We start from the raw sequence: 17,615 nt of genomic DNA, 5'->3' as shown, positions 1-17,615 counted from the left end.
CAGTTTTACTTCCCCTCGTCTTGTTTCCTTGATTGTCTGCACCTGTGTTGTTCCCCTCAGGTGTGATCACATACTTGTGTAGCTTCAGTTTTCCCTTTTTCTTTGTTGGTGGGTTATTTAATTCTGTTTCCCATCAGTTTGTTTTTCTGCTTTTCCCTGGACTCCCAGGGTTGCCATTATCACCTGTTGGACTCTTTTGGACTGTAGCACATGACTGGTCTGTATTTGGGAGTCCACTGCCACACTCTTCAACATCACAAAGACTGCCTTGTAAATTTTTTTAAAGTGGTCCTGAGCAATAGTTTTCCAGGACTAAAACGATCTATAGCAGATAAACAGTATCTGGAAGTTTTGTCCTTAAGAAATGGGAAAAAGATCCAGTAAAGACCTGCCACGGGAGCTGGGAGATTTATCTAGTCTTTCAGCTGATCACTGGACCCTCATCAGAAATGGTCTCAGTTGAAGGGTGGCTGTCAAGAAACCATTTTTAAGGAAGGGAAACATGGAGAAAAGACTGAGGTAAGAAAATTACACAAGAACTGGACTTGTGTAATTTCATTGACAACAAATCTTATGGAGTGATGCAATCCATATTTAAAACTTTTACTTCCAATTATCGTCTGTATGCATGGAGCAGGTCAGGAGAGAGGTGCAACAGTGAGAGTCTGCAGCCATGTATAAAACATGGTGGAGGCTCTGTCATGGTTGCATTTCAGCCAGTCGTGTTGGAGAGGTTGTCATAACTAATTGAATTATGAATGCTCTCATGGACTCGCCTCCCCTTTTTAGATGGTTTGGACATGTGCAAAGGAGAGATAGTGGGTATCCTGGACAAAGCATTTTGAGTATGGAGTAGCCATTTGGAAAAATACAGATGACCAGAGAGGAGGGGTAGGGTGAGATGGAGGAATATGATCCACTGTGGCAAGACAAGACACTATGAGGACTGTCAAAGACGACCATGCACCATGTGGAAGAGGTATCTGCCAAATTTGTTGAGCAAGATTAATATTAGCACTGTTTTTCAGCCTGGAGCTTCTTCTTTGGAGGAAGACAAGATTGTGTTGCTTTTCCAGCACGCATTTAATACACAACCACAAAGAAGCTAAAGCCAAATTGGACTGATGTGACCTCCAAAGGGATGAAAATTCAGATTTACCGCATGTTGTAGCTTTCCTTGAGTCTGATTTGCCATGACTCTCACTTTTACAGCTGTCACACAACTCCTTCGAGAACAGCACAGGTGACAGTGAAGGCCCTCACAAAGCCAGGACTCTAAAACCAACAGTGTTGCTGTTTTACTGCTCACAGAAACCATCTTTATTTGGAGATAAAATCATTTCTATTCTCAACATGACAGGAGCCATCTGAAAGCTGCCAAATGATCATTCATTTCCAATAGAATCTCATATTCAGGCTTAATCTATTTAATTTTGAATTATTTTTCAGTGAAATTTCATATTGAAGTCATAAATTCTAATAAATGCGAAAAAGGCTCAAAGGCACCTGGCTGCACCAATCAACAAGCATCTCGGCACATCTCTCATCAGCCCAGATAATTAACCTCAGTCTAACCCCTCTACTCAATAAGCATCTGACATCTTCGACAAGGCTCCAACTAATGGCATTTTCCATTATTATATGATTATTTGACTAACAGGTATGCTTAGGGGTGTCTATCTTCCATCTATGGCTCAAAGTTGAGTTTTCGAGTTGGCTAAATGACAACCAGAACCCCAAAGATGCTCAATGCTCACATTTGAGAAGTTGAAACTAAAGTATGTTTGCCTTTTTTTTTTTTTTTTAAATGAATGACCCAAACTCTGCTGATTATGAATCACGAATCACTTGAGCGCTTCTTTAAAATGAGCACAACTTGAGCTGTTGACCATCTCACAGCTGGACTGGAAACATTACCACTCATTCACAGACTGGATGCCAATCGTCTCTGTGTTTACACGTACCCATTAAAACACAGCAAACTCTTTTTACTTTGATGGCTCGGGATCACTCTGGTCCAGCCAATGAAACATTCATGTGTTCCCTCAGAGGTACTGTAGCTGTGCCAGTCCAAAAACTTCTAAGAAAGATCAAGGAAGTATCACACTTTCTATGCTGACTTTGTCCGCAATTTTCATGCAGCACTACCTCTGTAATGCTGTCGCCATGAAAACATCCTGGAGGCTCAGCTGACTCAGATGCATGTGTCAGAGTAATGACTTTCAATCAGTTGCATACACTCACCTTTCCTGTCAGTTCACCACAGTGTTGTTGAGAAACACAGCAAGAAATAGACTTCAGAAATACTCCCATTGCCTTATAAGTGCACCTTCACATTGCAGTTTCAACAAAATTCTTAATTTGTAAATTTATTTGGTCATTTAAGACTGCATCAAATATACTGACAGCATTAGCAATTGTAACCACACCTGATCTTAGACTATTTTGGGCATTTCACTTTTGTACCTGTGACGTCGAGTGGTAAGAAGTGTGCCGGTGTGCGTCTTCCCAGGTGCCAGCGAGGTTTTTCGGCGACTGGCGGTCCAGTAGTGGCCGACGTGGCAGTACTGCTGCTACTGTTGTTACTGCTCCAGCCTAGAGGGGGCCGGTCTGAGCTGCAGGGGGATGGAGACGGGGATGGAGATAGGTCGGTAACAGACCTCAGACCAAACACAGAGGAGGTGGTTTCATCTTCGTAGAGCTGCTTTGATGCTGGCTGCAAGAAGAAGCAGAAAGGGAAAACCGCTATGTCATCAAATAGTGATGCACAGTTTGATATACTGAAGTCGAGAATGGTTGAAAGGGTCTGATTTCCCCAGGAAGATATATATAACCTTTTAGAAAGTACTGTCGAAAGTATTTTTACGTCTTGATTTCTTAGTTTTTTACATATTTGACACTTTAAAAAGCCCTTTTACCCACTCTCTTTCTTATTTTTGAATCATGAACTTCTTTAGATGTTGTTCTGGGTTCATTTGTGACCTCCTGGATGAGTCGTCCATGTTCTTTTGGATTGATTTTGGCAGAATTATCACTTATTTTTAGTTGGGTTATGTTTGTTTAGCATTAAAACATGCCATATAGGTGTTAAACCTTGGTTATTTGGATGGACGTGCAGATGAAAGATCAGTATTTGATCAAAATTGTTCTGACAGCTGGAAAGAAAGCGATTGCAAGAATTGGTGTTCTATTATTTAGCTTCATGTTCAAACTAAATAATAAAAAAGCTATTTAAAAAATAAAACATGCCACATAACATGGAAAAAACAAAGAAATCAGAAAGGGGGCAAATACTCTTTTTTAGTACTGTAAATATAAATATGGAGCCGGCATATTTATTTATTCATCCATTTATTAACCACTTGTTACTGGTTCTCATAATCACCTTTATGAACAGTAGGGCTGTATCTACTGTGGAATTATGGGCTGAAAAAAATCGTATATTATATTACATACAGTACCAGTCAAAATGCTGGACATGTTCAAATTACATCACACTACCTTCGAACAGTTAGTCGCTATAAGCTGATGTAATGAAATAGATAAATGCAACTGTGAGTAGATGTCACATCATTTGGCAATAAGCTTACATCAGTCAACAATGCCAATATGTTCAGACACTATATTTGTGCATCCTTCATAAATGACTGCTAGCTTTTACATTTACACGTCCAGGAGTTAAAGTGAAATAGATATGTATTCATTTGGAGGTGTGAAATTAAAGTCTCATAAACTTGTTTTTACTCTGTTTGGTCGAGCAACCTGACAACATGTTACTAGGCAGGTAGTGTAAAGTTGACCTGTTCATTACATGATGAACTTTGTATGAATCCCAGCTCAAAATAATCCTTATTTGTCACGAGGTGTGACTGGGTGTAGCTCTTCAGCTCATCCATTGTTTTAGGCCAACTTTATTCTGATTGGTTGCCTCTGTTTAATGGAAGGCTTGAATACATGGCTAAATAATGGTTACTCGTTTTCATACAAATTGAATGTTGGAGGCTAAAGGCTTTACTTTTTAATAAAAACAAAACAAAACATGAGTGTTTCTCATGTAGATTCTGCACTCAGTGAGATTATTTGAAAAAATGTTTCAGGCTACCTACAGAGTAAAAGAAAATCTAACATGCTGCTTGAAATCCAAATAATTTTAGTCAGTTTCTTTAGTGAAATCCAAAATATTGTCTTCCCCTTCAGTCATGGTAATGCATCCTGAGATCCAATGGTTCAAATCTAATTTCCTCACTACAAGATCTCCATTTCTCTCATATTGTACTACACTCTCAAACTCTTTAAAAGTTATTGTTCTCATTTTCTGCCCAAGCTGTTTTGAAAATTAGCCAATAAAGCCCTTTTCCCCTTTAAACTGCTGTTACTGGCTCAAACACACAAGAAAAACAAAATAACCTCAGAATTCAATTTGCAGTAAAAATCAATAGAACCAAAATCCTATAGGAGTCCAGACAGCCGGCGGAGGTCATCTACTCATCAACCTCCTCCAAAATTAAATGTTTTGTCCCCTTTAAGCAACTTCAATGCCTGTAAGAGGAAGGATCAGTAGGGTAGATAAGCAGACAGCAGGGTTACAAAACAGAGAACGAGAGAAAATGCTGTCTCATTTTCACCTGTCTCATAAAACTGAGAGAGCTAATGCAGAGGAGCGACAGAAGTGAATCTGAAGTGAGTTAGAAACATAAAAAAGAAAAACATTGATTTGACGTGATTAGCTGACAGGGACGGAAACTGACAGAGCAGCAGAGACACTGTTCGTTCTGTCCCTGATGGCAACAGGAAGGTGCAATCCCAGCTGTGAGGGAACGGGCATCTGTCAACTGTCTGCCATTAGATCTACAGTATCAGGCATCTCTGCCCTTAAGCAAGGCAATGAAACTGTCGAGGCTGCTGCAATGCAGGAAACACTCCAGTCTATCCTCCGCCTCGTGAGAGACGTAAAGCTATCTCGTGGGAATCTGCCATTCTCTAATTGAAATTAGCCCAAACAGAGAGAAAGGCATTAGGTTAAGAGAGCTCTTTAGCAGCTCGCTGAAGGAATATTGCGTCAGTCGGTGTGCAGGAAATGTGCAGCCATCTTGCAGTAAAATCACGGTGGGAGTTCAATGAGCTGGGGAAATAGACTGAGAAGTACTAATGGAAAAGGGAAAGAGTGAAAAGAGAGAGGCTCTATGTATAGCTGTAGCCTGTTTGACAAATTGTGATCATAGATTATCATTGAGACACCCTGAAGCAATTTAACATCTATGTTTGCATTCCCTTTCTCGCCTTCAAAAATCAGTCAGTAAGTCCTCAATGTGCAGGCGCCGGCTGACAAGAAAGCGCTTACGTCACATGCTATTTTGATTTCTTAGCGAGTGCTAATGATACTTCCATCTGGAAGACACTAAATGGTTTGGCATTTGTTTGTAGAAACCTGCTGAGAGTGTGAAAAGGACGATGACTAATCCTGAGAAATCTGAATGAGGGGGCGGGATATACTGTGCAACAGTTCTCGGATAATTCGGCTTCATGGGAAAAAAATAAAGGGATGATGACAACAGCAGTGAAGCATTTTGTCACAACACAACTTTTAGCTGTAAAACCGTCTGATATGCCGAAGCAGTAATTTGTTGGAATAGTGCATTGTGTCGCCGATTTGCTGAATTAAGCTGTCCAACAGCCAATTAGAAGACATGCTCATTCCGAACTTCAAGTTACAATCATTAATAGAAAAGGATGGAGTCTTTATTATCAGTCCTCATTGAGCGGAGCAAATCTGCATCAGTGATCAGTCAAGTACAAACAACGCGCAGAAGTTCAAATAATACAGACGCAATACACACACAAGCACAGACATGTAAATGTAAACAGAGACACAGCAATTAGAAGATGCCAAACGCAGACTGAGTTTCCATTTGGCATGTCATACTATAACAAAAAGAGAAATTAAAGACTTTTAGGAGCCTTAATGCGACTAATGGCTAAAACATAAAAACGGGATGGCAACCTATGTTCAACTAGGAAAAACTAGTAGTTGTTCAGGAACTGCATTGAATTTTTTGTTGCCAGTGAATGATTGCAAGCATTTGCGACAGTGGCTGTCAGCCCGTGGGCACACCCTGATTCCAATCAGTCACAACCTTGGAAAGAGTTTCATCCCATCCAAAGGTGACGATACAACCAATCATTTGCCAGATATTTAGGAGACCTGTTGTATACAGTATACTGTATACAACAGGTCGAAATATCAGCTACCAAGTTGCGTCAATAACTTGTGTGGACATTCAGGACAACTGTGTAGATCCATAAGAGAAATTTGGTCAACGTGACAAATTTTGTTGGACAAATCTATTCTATAAGTACGTCTTGCTGATACTATGTCTACTATGTCTTCTCTACAGCAAAGCTTCTGCATGAAGCTCAGTACAGGACTGGCCTATTGCTTCTTTAGCTAATAACGTTAATCATTTTATTACGCTACCATGTATCTTCCATCTAAGGCCCGCAGACTGTATAAAAGATGGATATAGCTGCTGTGAACTTTTAGTTTTTGAGGTCCTACTATGAAGAAGTTGTTATTTTTCTGTTTGAATGTTGAGGGTTCGGGATCATTTACCCACAAGTCTCTAAAAAACCAGGAGCTTTTTACAAGCAAAGGTATCACCCCTGCTGGTGAGAAGAAGACTGCATTGGCTTCCCATTTCACATTCAGAAACTACAATATTTATACTGCCTTTGCTTGGGTCATTGGCCTTATTATGGATCTTACTCAGTGTCAAAATTTGACACTCCCTTAGCAGGACAATACTACAGAAGAACATGACAAAAAGGCTCCCAGTCTGATCAAGCATGCACAGATGTGCTGTCTGATGAATGGAGGCTCTATCCTGCAACCCAAAGGACATAAAGACTCCACTGCCAAAGTACTGGTGCAGGCTCAGAACACCACCAGAGGTGCCACGTCCATACCCCAGCAGCTAGCTGTTTTGGCAGCATGAAGAAAAACCTACACACACTTATGTAGGTGGTTTTAACGTTGTGGCTAATCTGCACATCTCAGATCTTGCACCACAAAGCTAACTCCCAGAGCAACAACAAAAGGTCCTGCATAAAAAGCACAACCCCAGAAAGAAAAAACAATAAACTAAATAAAAAGCTGTTGCTAGAAAAACGCTCATCATTTCCATATTTTGAAAAAGTCTTGAGGATTACAATTTTATTTATAGCCGCACTCTCAAGGTCGATAAATCAAATTAAAATGATGATTCCAGTGAGCATGAAATGGCAAGATACACAAGATTTAATCAAAGGAATGGGCTTTTGTGGGATATTGTATCGAGGATGATCGAAAAATAATGAAATGGAGAAAAGAGATAGATTTATACTGCCTATAATTTTATTGTAAAGGGGGAAGAGCCTTTAAAATGAGGCAGGTAACATAAAATGAATATCAAGCACTGATTGGAAACAATAAAGAAATAATAAAGAGTGCAAACAGGACCACAAAAGGGCAGATGGAGTCGGGTGGAGTAGGTTAGCAGGAGTTTAGCGGGAATGTGAAGTCTGGTGTCTTGCTGTTCTGAGAGAAAAACGAAGATGATAAGTGAAGTGGACACAGTGTATGTGTGTGTGTGTCTGTGTGTGTGCATTTAGCAGAAGCAGGATGAAGTCAGGTTTCACAGGTTTAAGAGGTGGAAAAAAGAGTGAGTTTAAAATAGGAAAGGTGGAGATTATTTATTGCGTTTGCTTGTTAAAGATGTGCAGCTTCAAATAGCTGCATATAAAATCTGAGCTTGGGTGTTTGTTCAGCAGAGAGGTGACATTTTGGTGTGACGGAGCCTCCTGATCAAATAAGATGGGTGTAAACATGAGCCTGCATGCGTGCGTCTGTGTGTGTTTACCAGAAAGATGAAGTCGGGCCTCTTGTTGTTGAGGGAGATGGGCGATCGGCTGAGGGAGGTGGACGTGTCGTCGGAGCTCTGTGAGGACGGATGCCGGAAAGTCTGACCGGTCAGCTTGGTGTCGTACAACTGCTCCTCAAACTCTGAAAACACAGAAGAGCAAAAATAACAAAAAGATATAAATGCATGCATAAACTTGCTTTCTGCTGCATGCATGCATGCAACTAAACTAAATCTTATTTGCATGGTTGAAAGTGGAGATCAGGAACGGCTGCTGCTTTGCATCAACCTGCAATCTCCCTCCTGTGACTCCTGGTTCAACTTGTGCCTTAAATGACTCCTTCAGTTTGTATTTAAGCCTCCCAAGGGCTCCATCCCTTCCTCTTCTTTCATTTATTCCTTCTCCAAAACTCTCTTTCTTTGTGTTACACGCACTCTCTCGCAGTCTACCTCCAAATATCAGACTGATTCTCCCTCTCCGGCAGCTCCCTCAGGCCATTGTAAACAGATTCCTAACCCCCACCTCCCCCCTTTTTCTCTTGGTGCACACACACACACACACACACACACACACACACACACACACAGACACGCTCCCCCTTTCAGCTATTCCTTTACCCCAAAACACACTCCCCATGTTTCACTCAGCTCTCTAACACACACACAGACACACACCCCCACAGACACTGAGCAGCTTTAGAGAAACAGCAGTGTCAGTGAGGTGAAAAAAGCTTGGAGTTGAACTTCCCGGAACAATATGGATTCCTTCCTGGTGATGTATGGTTGCCTAGCAATATAAGGAAGCAGATGACAACAAGCTAGAAAGAATAAATGGTGAAATATTTGTCTCAAGAATGAATGTTGTGTATAAGATAAATAAACTAAGGTTTAAATTGGGAGAAACAAAGTTGTTTTCAGGATTTCAGGCTCTTTATGAAAGATGTTAGCCTCAGTTACGAAGATCAAAAGACCGGTCATTCATCTCTGATCGCGAGGGCAAAGTGTGTATCCCCGGTTGATGACTTCTCCAAAACGTCACCTTTAAAGCAATAGCTGTGCATTACCAGCATATTTCAAAAGTCTGAAGTTTTGCACTGTGGTGAATGATCACTTCTTCCAGTTTACATTGTGCATTTCACAACTATTTTGCAATCTTTTACAGGCAAGTGATCAAAACAATTGCTAGAAGGTTTTGGGTGCAGCACTCTATACCTGTTTGTTCTACCAGTTTCACCTAGCAGTTGCCATCAACCGCAAGCAACCACTTCACAACTGGTCATGGAATACACACTTTTCCCCAGAGGCCTATGGTGGCCAGCTCGCCGACCAGTCTCTACACCTGTGCGACCACATTTAGACATATGGCGAGCTAGCTGGGTGAGCAAGATGAATTGATAGACCGATCCAGATCTGTACGTTATATGGACAAACTCAGATCAGTCATAAGTGGCATTATTGTAAAGTCGACGTGTTTAGAAACCACAGCAACTGCTGGGGCGCATAGTGTGTAAAAGTCACCAACACTCTCCTCACTCTGTAACTGCAGAGCTCCTCTGCCATCTGCACAAAATCTGCACCAGGAGCTTGATGGCATTGATTTCCATGGCCAAGTAGCTCCAGTAGGTGCAACATGTAGGAAGATCAGTCTACTCATTTGTGCTGAGTAATAACAAAAACTAAGCACAAACTTCTTGTATATTTTGTACGATTCAATACAAATTAGTCAGTAAAATGTACAGTTGTAATCAAAGAACAATAAAAGCTATGAAGGCCTGAACTATTGTTTGTTTCAGCCTATAAATGTTAATTTCTACTGTAAAGTTGGACATTTTTTCTTCTAAGAAGCACAAATTATGTCTTGGCTCAACCCCTAAAGTCTAAACTTTCATCCGTCAGCTCAGTGTCTTGAATTTGAAGGCTCACAACTTTTAGTTTCTGTTCCACTCTCATCAGCACTTCCAATTGCAAAAGGCAGCTGTTTCCCAGCACCAAACAGCAGACAAATTAGCATCTAATTAGCAAAGTATTTAACAAGACTAATACCACTGTATAAGAAAATAGAAGGAATTGAGGCTTTTTAAATTATCATTGTTTGTGTGGAATATCCTGAGTGTCCTCAGGCTGCTTATCTACCTCCATCTAAATAGTCTTCCATATGGTAAAGTAGTAGACCTTGCAGGGTGATGGGATCTGTTTTTATGACTTTCTAATGGCTGCTGCACAACTTTCATGCCTGGTAAACTCATTTAAACACGCGAGCGGTTCACCGTAAAGTTTATACAGCAGCACAACCACAAAACACAAGAAAGATAATGATGTGTTTTTGTGCGAGGGTAGGCAGTCCACCCACAGATTTAGTGCAGTTTTTTAATGGCATTTGGGATCATTGATGTTGACATCTTCCTTCTGCTGGAATAAAAAGTGCCAGCAGCAGAAAACTGTGTATGATCTCACTTATTCTAAGTGCAATTATGGCTCTAAACATCAGAGGAAACGGGACACACACACACACACACACACAGCAAACATTTATAACCTTCAGCGTGGATTAAGATGATGCAGTAATGTATGTCAGCTGTCATTTTAAGCTCAGATAAAGGAGTACTTTGAAAGTTACTCTGATGAGTTTGAAGGGCTTTATAAACTCAAAGATAGTAGATATTATTTCAACTGAAGTGAAACCATCACAATGAAAAACTGCAGAAACAAGGCTTCTACGAGATCAGACTCATGAGTATGACACTGAACACATTTTCCAACATATGCTGTCAATTATTCTCTTTTATCGTACGCGGGAAATCTTTCAAAAGGGAAGCAATTGGGAAAAATGAGAGACTGGAGAACTAAGAAGAGAGAAAAGAGAACAGGAAAATGCTCAGGAATGATAAAAGCTGCTTAGGTGGCTGAGAAGCTGGAGAGTTTAAGATGTATGAGGTTGCAAATTCTTTTCTGTTTAAGTAAAGTTAAAAAAAACACGGGATCCGATTAAACAACCTGCCTTCTCTCAGCCCGAGGCTAGCATTCCTGCCCAGACTGACCAACTTAATCTGGTTGGTATTAATGCTCCTATGTGGTCTGTCTCATTAATCCCAATAAGCATCATGCGCACACTTGCTAACTCAAAAGCAATTTGAGAAACATTACTACTACATGACTCCTATTAATTTCTGTGCTGCTGTTGCAAAAATGTCCCATTTTTTTTAAACAGGTGCACTTAAATGTCCCTGTCTCTGCTACATACATGTTTTTTTTTTAATCCAGCTCTCTCATTTTTAGCATTATAGCGTCTATTGAGACAATAATAAACATAGGAAACAACAATAAACACAGAAACTGACTATCACTATCAGCACTTGTGATCCCACTGGTGATGTCACTGCACATATCCCAGATTGCCACCATTACATTACTACTGTTATGTATGTAATGTAACGTTGTATTGGTTTTATTGCCTGTGGCATCCTGCAGTTAGAGACTAGTTAAAGAGGGACCTCTGAAAAATGTCACACACAGTTTGTTACCTTTGCCAAAGATCTTGTAGCTGCTGTGATGAACCGATAGAGAGGAACAGACAAAACCTGACTTTTGCTCATTGCATCATTCACAGAACCTGCGGCTCATGGCGCTGTAATAAAAAAATAATGAGCCAAGTCATTTTCACACAGTTTTTCATTTTTTTATCGACTCCTGGTGATCCTAGAAATAGGACAGGATTCCTCTACAGAGATTTACAGATGTGGGTAAAAGGGGAGACGATGTGCTGCAGATGATGCTCAACAGGAAAGCAGACAAAGTCATCAAAGCAGACCTTTTTCTTAAGAATCTGCTGTAGTGGAATATTTATTCATTCTTTCTCTAAACTGAAAGCATTTTGAAATTATTTGATATTATTATATTGAAATATGAGGGAGACTCCTGCTGGCAGATGCATGCATCCCAGCAATGGTGAAACTCGTCACATAGAGAGGATTTATCAGAACCTCTTGACAGCAAATATAGGGAATTGTAACATTCATAATATACATATCAGAACTTTTTGTTTGACATAAATGCTAATGATGTCTTGATAAATTGGCCTGTTCGCTGGATTTGCTAATTCCTCTGAAAGCTATTAGACGCTTCACTTTGTAAGTGCTTGCTTTTGCAGTTTGTTTTCATATAGAGGCCTATTACAAACCCCGGCGCTCATGATAGAAAACTGTCGATTTTGCAGTGTTAAAAATAATTGATTCAAAATCGCCCGGCTGCTGCATGCAAAAACAGCAGGATCAGCTGGTTAGTAAACAGCGAGCAGAAGCCAAAACTTATCCAGCTGCAGTGGCCCAACGAAGTGAGGTGTCAGCAAGAGTCCGAAGATACAGAGTGATAAAGCAGAGTAAAAGGGAGAGAAGGAAGAGCTGCAGGGAAGGAGAAGCAGATAACAGAGGAAGAAAAGGATACGAGATAAGATAGGCAAGGAAGCAGGGAAGGAAAATGAGGGGAAAAGAAGCAGAGGTAACTTTTTAAGAGATAGAACAAAAAAGGGGGGAAGTGAAGGTGAAAAGAACTGAGAAGAGAAAGTATAGATATGAGAGAATAAAATGAGAAAGCATTGAGAAGGAGGACAATGCAGGAAGCAGTAAATAGTTCAGGAAGAACTATATGTCAAACAACAGAGGAGGAGAAGCAGTGAAAATGCAGAAAAAGATGTAGGGGGTGGCAGAAAAAGAAGGTAAAAGGTGTGTAGTCGAGACAGTGGAAGGAGACGTGATCGAGAAATGGCACAATGCTGAAAATCAGAGACCGAAAAAGACGAAGTAGGTGGAGAAAAAGAACAGAGTGGAAGAAGAGGAGGAAGGGAATTCACACCAATGAGGCCCAATCTGTCAAAACTAACAGCCTTAACAGGGAGGGAGAAAGATGCTGGCAGAGTTGAGCCAGTACCGAAGGGTGGGAGATTGAAAGATAAAAATAGGATCCGGCATCCTTCTGATTTATCTAACATCCAAATCCATTTAGGTTTAACTTGTTCCTGCAGAACAAATAGACGATATGGCTTCCTGACCTTTTAACTTAGTGTAATTTATATACTGACTGGGCACTTTGTTATGTGCATCTGTTCAACTGCTCATTAATGCAAACATAATCAGCCAATCACATGTCAGAAACTTGATGCAGTTGGACATGTAGACAAACTGAGCATCAGAATGGAGAACTGTGGCATGGAGACAGGCAGGTCTGAGTATTTCAAAAACTGATGTTCTACTGGGATTTTTCTCCACAACCATCTCTAGTTTCAGAGAATTTAAAGAGAGTTTAGGGAGAATGGAAATAACAACTCATTACAATCAAGGTATGCAGAAGAGCATCTCTGAATCTGACGCAGACGGGCTACAGCAGCAGAAGACCACACATAGTGCCTTTCTTGTCAGCTAAGAACAGGCGACTGAAGCTACAATTCACACAAGCGCCACAAAAACTGGACAAGAGATGGCCCAGTCTAATGAGTTTCAATTTCTGCTGCAACTTTCAGATGGCAGGGTCAGAATTTGTGACAAGCAACTTGAAAACATGGATCCATCCTGCCTTGTTTCAGGTTTTCAGGATGTTGGTGGTTCAATGGTGTGGAGGATAACTACTCACACTTGGGCCCCTTAGTATCAATAGTGCATTATTTAAAACTCACAGCCTACCTAAGTATTGCTGCCGACCATGCCTTTCGTTTATGACTACAGCGTACCCATCTTCCAATTGTAGATGTATGTTTTAGTTTTACTTTGGTCTTTGCTTTATTTTCCAAACTTAGAGGTGTGTTTCCAACCAATCTGCCCAACTGGCACCAGTTTCTGGCCATTGTGGAGAGCTTATGACAATATCCTCAAAATCTCTGCAAGCTAACTTGGTAAATCACAGATTAAATAAGTGAAATCCTAGTATTTTATCTCAGTGTTATTTATTAGCACTAATTAGCAGGTATCAATCGGTAGGATGCATTTATATATTTCGTAGCTTCCTAACTAAGCTCGCTGACATTAACATTACCATTTAACAGTTTACTCCTCTTCACCAAACCGTCTGGTTCCAAAAAACCCAAGATACATCAAAGAAATATGATCACAAAGATAAAATAAAAATAAACTAAACTACATTTCTTTGACTATCACCAAGAGTTTACATGCAGAATAAGATTGATTACCTTGCAAACTTCCTTAAACCTACACCATCACTTTCATTTGTGTAACGCTTGAATGGAAAACCTTTGCTTCTAACAATATTCTCCCAAGCAGCATTGCAACTTTTACTCACTTTAAGGCTGACACTTTCTCCAGCACTTTCCACTGTACATTTTAAATGACCTCACTAGTAGCAACATAGAAATCAAGTAAACATTAAGAGTTTGAAAACTGACCGAGAGAGGTCAAATCCAAAAGGCAGAAGCACTAAAACAGAAGAGGAGGGAAGTTAAACAGCTGCTGTATATCCATGCTTCAGATAGCAGCCGGGCTCCGCTGCAACGACTGCAGCTCGGATACATGACTGCAGGGAACTGTGGTGGGAAAACGAGGGAGGGGGAGGAGGGATGCTATTGGCGTTTGGGGTGCAAAGGTATGCCGGTCACTCCCACTCTTGCATACACACACAGAGAGTGGTTAAGAGCATCTTACCCCACCCCCTTCCTCTGTCCAGACAAGCAGGCCATGCACTCATGCATCACTAACTTGTACATTGTGTGTGTTTGCATGTGTGTGTGTGTGTGTGTGAGAGAGAAAGAGTATCTTTCAGGCAGGTGCCTATAAGTATCTTCTACGAGCGTACAAATGAATCCTCCTCTTGTATGTGTTAACCTGGGGATTATTCGCACAAATCACCATTTAAGCTTTATTGATCATATTAAAACGCCTACATGCACAAATCTGCATCTTTGTGTGTTTGCGTACAGTGCACCCATTCACAGATAAACCCAACCATCCTCGACAATATGCACCCTGGTCGTGTCAAATTTGGGTCACCCTTTCTTCTCCCCTCTAGGAAGATGAAGGGGTGGTGGGGCGGGGGACAGAAATTAACAATACGCCTCTTTGAGCATAGCCCGAGTACATATTTGTCTGTGTACACAGACAAAGTCTTTGGGTTCCGGGGGGAGTATGGTTGCAAAGCTGAAACTTAAAGGAATTGACGGAAGGGCACCACCAGGAGTGGAGCCTGCGGCTTAATTTGACTCAACACGGGAAACCTCACCCGGCCCGGACACGGAAAGGATTGACAGATTGATAGCTCTGTACACAGACAAATATGTGTACGTGTGTGTGTGTGTGTGTGTGTGTGTGTGGTTGCATGTACACATATTCATGTCATGTCTCTGTCCTTGTGATTTAGCATGGAGAATTGATCAGTCCATTACAGAGAAAGGTCTGCTGCCCCGACAATGAAAGAGGACGGTGGTGACCTAGAAGGACACACTTGGCGGTTAGCGGCCTGGTTTACTTTGATCACGAGAAACCGCAACTAGGGTCCTGATCCAATTATCAGGCCCCTCTTTATCCAGGGAAACATTTTGGCTTCATTTCCTGTCATGTATGTTTATATAAGTGAAATAAATGGACGACTAGCTGATGCTTTTTTTTTAAATAGGAAAAGAGTGCCCACCAGGAAGGCAAGTCCTAACTGGTAAAACGCTCCCATCTTGAAATTGTTGGTTAGGTCGGTCTTTTCATTACCTTCAGTTTAAGACAACATTACAAGGGTATTAAACAAACCATCTACCCGGTCTGAGAAGTTTAATAGGTGGCTGAGGCTGTGCAATCCACTCTCGGATCTACTCTTTTCCACTGAGCTCTCCAAGCTCGGGCAACTGCAGATATCTCTCAGGAACCACTAAACACTATGTCTTGATGTTGCCTCCTAATTATGTTAGATAAGAGGGTGACACAAAGCTATTTTATCCATCCTTTTATCCACTCTTGATTTATTTTTCCATTCTTATCTGTTATAAACGTGCCAATGAGAAAACCTGCATGTTACCATGTAGTGCAACAAGGCCGATTCACATTGCTGTTATCTTTCAATGTGTTTGGCTTTTTTAGGCCTCCTCTTCCTGCGTTCCCTCGTCTCTATCTGTCCAAGTTAATTTTCTAAATTAATTTTCAGAACACTGCGGATTTCTGTTGTAATTTTTAAAAAGACATTTTTATAACAGATGACTGAGCTGTTAAGGCTCCTCTTTCTTCTTCTCGTTTTTTGTAACTGAAATTCAGGAAAGAGAAAAGACTTCAGAACTGATTGAGTCTATATATAAACTGACAGTGCTGTTAAAAACTATGTTAGAAGAATACTACTGCAATAGCACGGTGGACAGTTATAGCCTTTATATGCATTATTCTTGTGCTAATAATATTCTGAGCTTACAGTGAATGTTACTACCGAGCAGACCAATCACAGTTGTGTTGGTCTGGATTGCTGTAACATGTAGTTATTTTTTAAATCAAGCTTTACAGAAAGGCCTTAACTGTTTTGAGTTGCACAACTGTTAATTTAGTCCCAGTCTTTTCTTCCTCTGAAGCAGTGATTTAAAATTTTAAGTTCATTAACATAAGTGTAATTGGCAACAGTTATTAGTGATGTAGACTCTGAAGACACCACTTGCACTGATTAGATGATGTTCTGGAGTTGTCTGGAATAAATTCTCCTCATTATTAGCCTCTATGGAAATTAGGTTTGCCCACTCTGGGTTGGGAGGAGTTGTTGCCCCAAGTGGAGGGGTATCTATGTCATGAGTAAGGGAAGGAAAGAGCAAGAGTAGGTTGGTTGTGACAGAAAGAATGAGACTGTGAATGTAAGGTTCCTGGAAAGGGGCTCAGAGTAGAGCTGAGGCTCTTGAGGCGTTTCGAGCGAGACAAACAGGTAAAACTACAGGGATGCATTGATGTCCCACCAGAACAGTGAAAGGGGGTGATTGGCTAGATAAAAGTGTGGGTGCCTCTGTTTAGACTGCTGTGCACATCAGTATCACAAAATGTATGGATGGAAAGTAAAACAACTTTTTGTTGAATGGTACTTTGAAACAAACACCCTGTTACCCTGCTGCCTTACCAGAATAGTAAATCCTACACTACAATCTGATATAAGCTGCTTGTTTAGAATTGATCTCTGGTCTAAAGGGGTCCTAAATCCAATGAGTCTGTCTGCAAAATTCATGCCAGAAGCTTGAATCAGCAAAGCCCAAGGATAGTGTGTCTGTTTAATGCAACTTGGAGAGAAGCCCTGAAGAATGGCAGGCCAGACTGCATAGAGTACACCTGAGCTTAAACTGTTCAGCAGCTGTCAAGTCTAGCCAAACTGACAACCTTGAGATTCAGCCGAGTTTTCAGTATAATATAGATTAAAATCAACTTCTCCAAGCGTGCTGAGAATAAGCATCCATATTTACAGCACTCTGGGAAATTAGCTGTTCCATGCCATATTATATTCTTCTCTGGCCAAAGGGCAGCTGTGTGCTAAGTGCTTTCTTCAAGGACACTCTGACCCTCTCACAGCAATTATCAGGATTCGGAGGCCTCTAGAAATGTAAAACTTTTCAGTCACAAGTCTGTTCCTCTTACTTCCTACCTGCTGCCACATAGGCCCGGTGCTTGATCACAAACAGGTTTATTTACGGTTTGGGCAGGTTGGCTTAAATATAAATGCCACCAAATCGCAGCATTTAAGCGCGTCACGCTTCAGCCTGTATTTGGAAAAATTCTC

General features: G+C 40.8%; 1 protein-coding gene across 1 annotated transcript in view; it reads right to left on the bottom strand.

Annotated features, from left to right (window-relative positions):
* The window catches only part of nhsl2 (NHS-like 2), a 235,347-nt gene that overhangs the window by 25,858 nt on the left and 191,874 nt on the right, over positions 1–17,615 (bottom strand). The window contains exons 3-4 of the mRNA XM_085450713.1: positions 7,896–8,038; positions 2,467–2,716 (exon numbers count right to left, since the gene is read on the bottom strand). Coding sequence (XP_085306839.1) covers positions 2,467–2,716; positions 7,896–8,038 — 393 coding nt within the window. The remainder of the gene's footprint in view (positions 1–2,466; positions 2,717–7,895; positions 8,039–17,615) is intronic.

Source organism: Copadichromis virginalis, linkage group LG3, assembly GCF_057382275.1.
Source record: "Copadichromis virginalis isolate Kocher_CV1m ecotype Utaka linkage group LG3, C_Virginalis_male_GT1.1, whole genome shotgun sequence".
NCBI lineage: Eukaryota > Metazoa > Chordata > Actinopteri > Cichliformes > Cichlidae > Copadichromis > Copadichromis virginalis.
The sequence above is the reverse complement of the archived record's forward strand: the minus strand, read 5'-3'. Positions and strand labels throughout refer to the sequence as shown.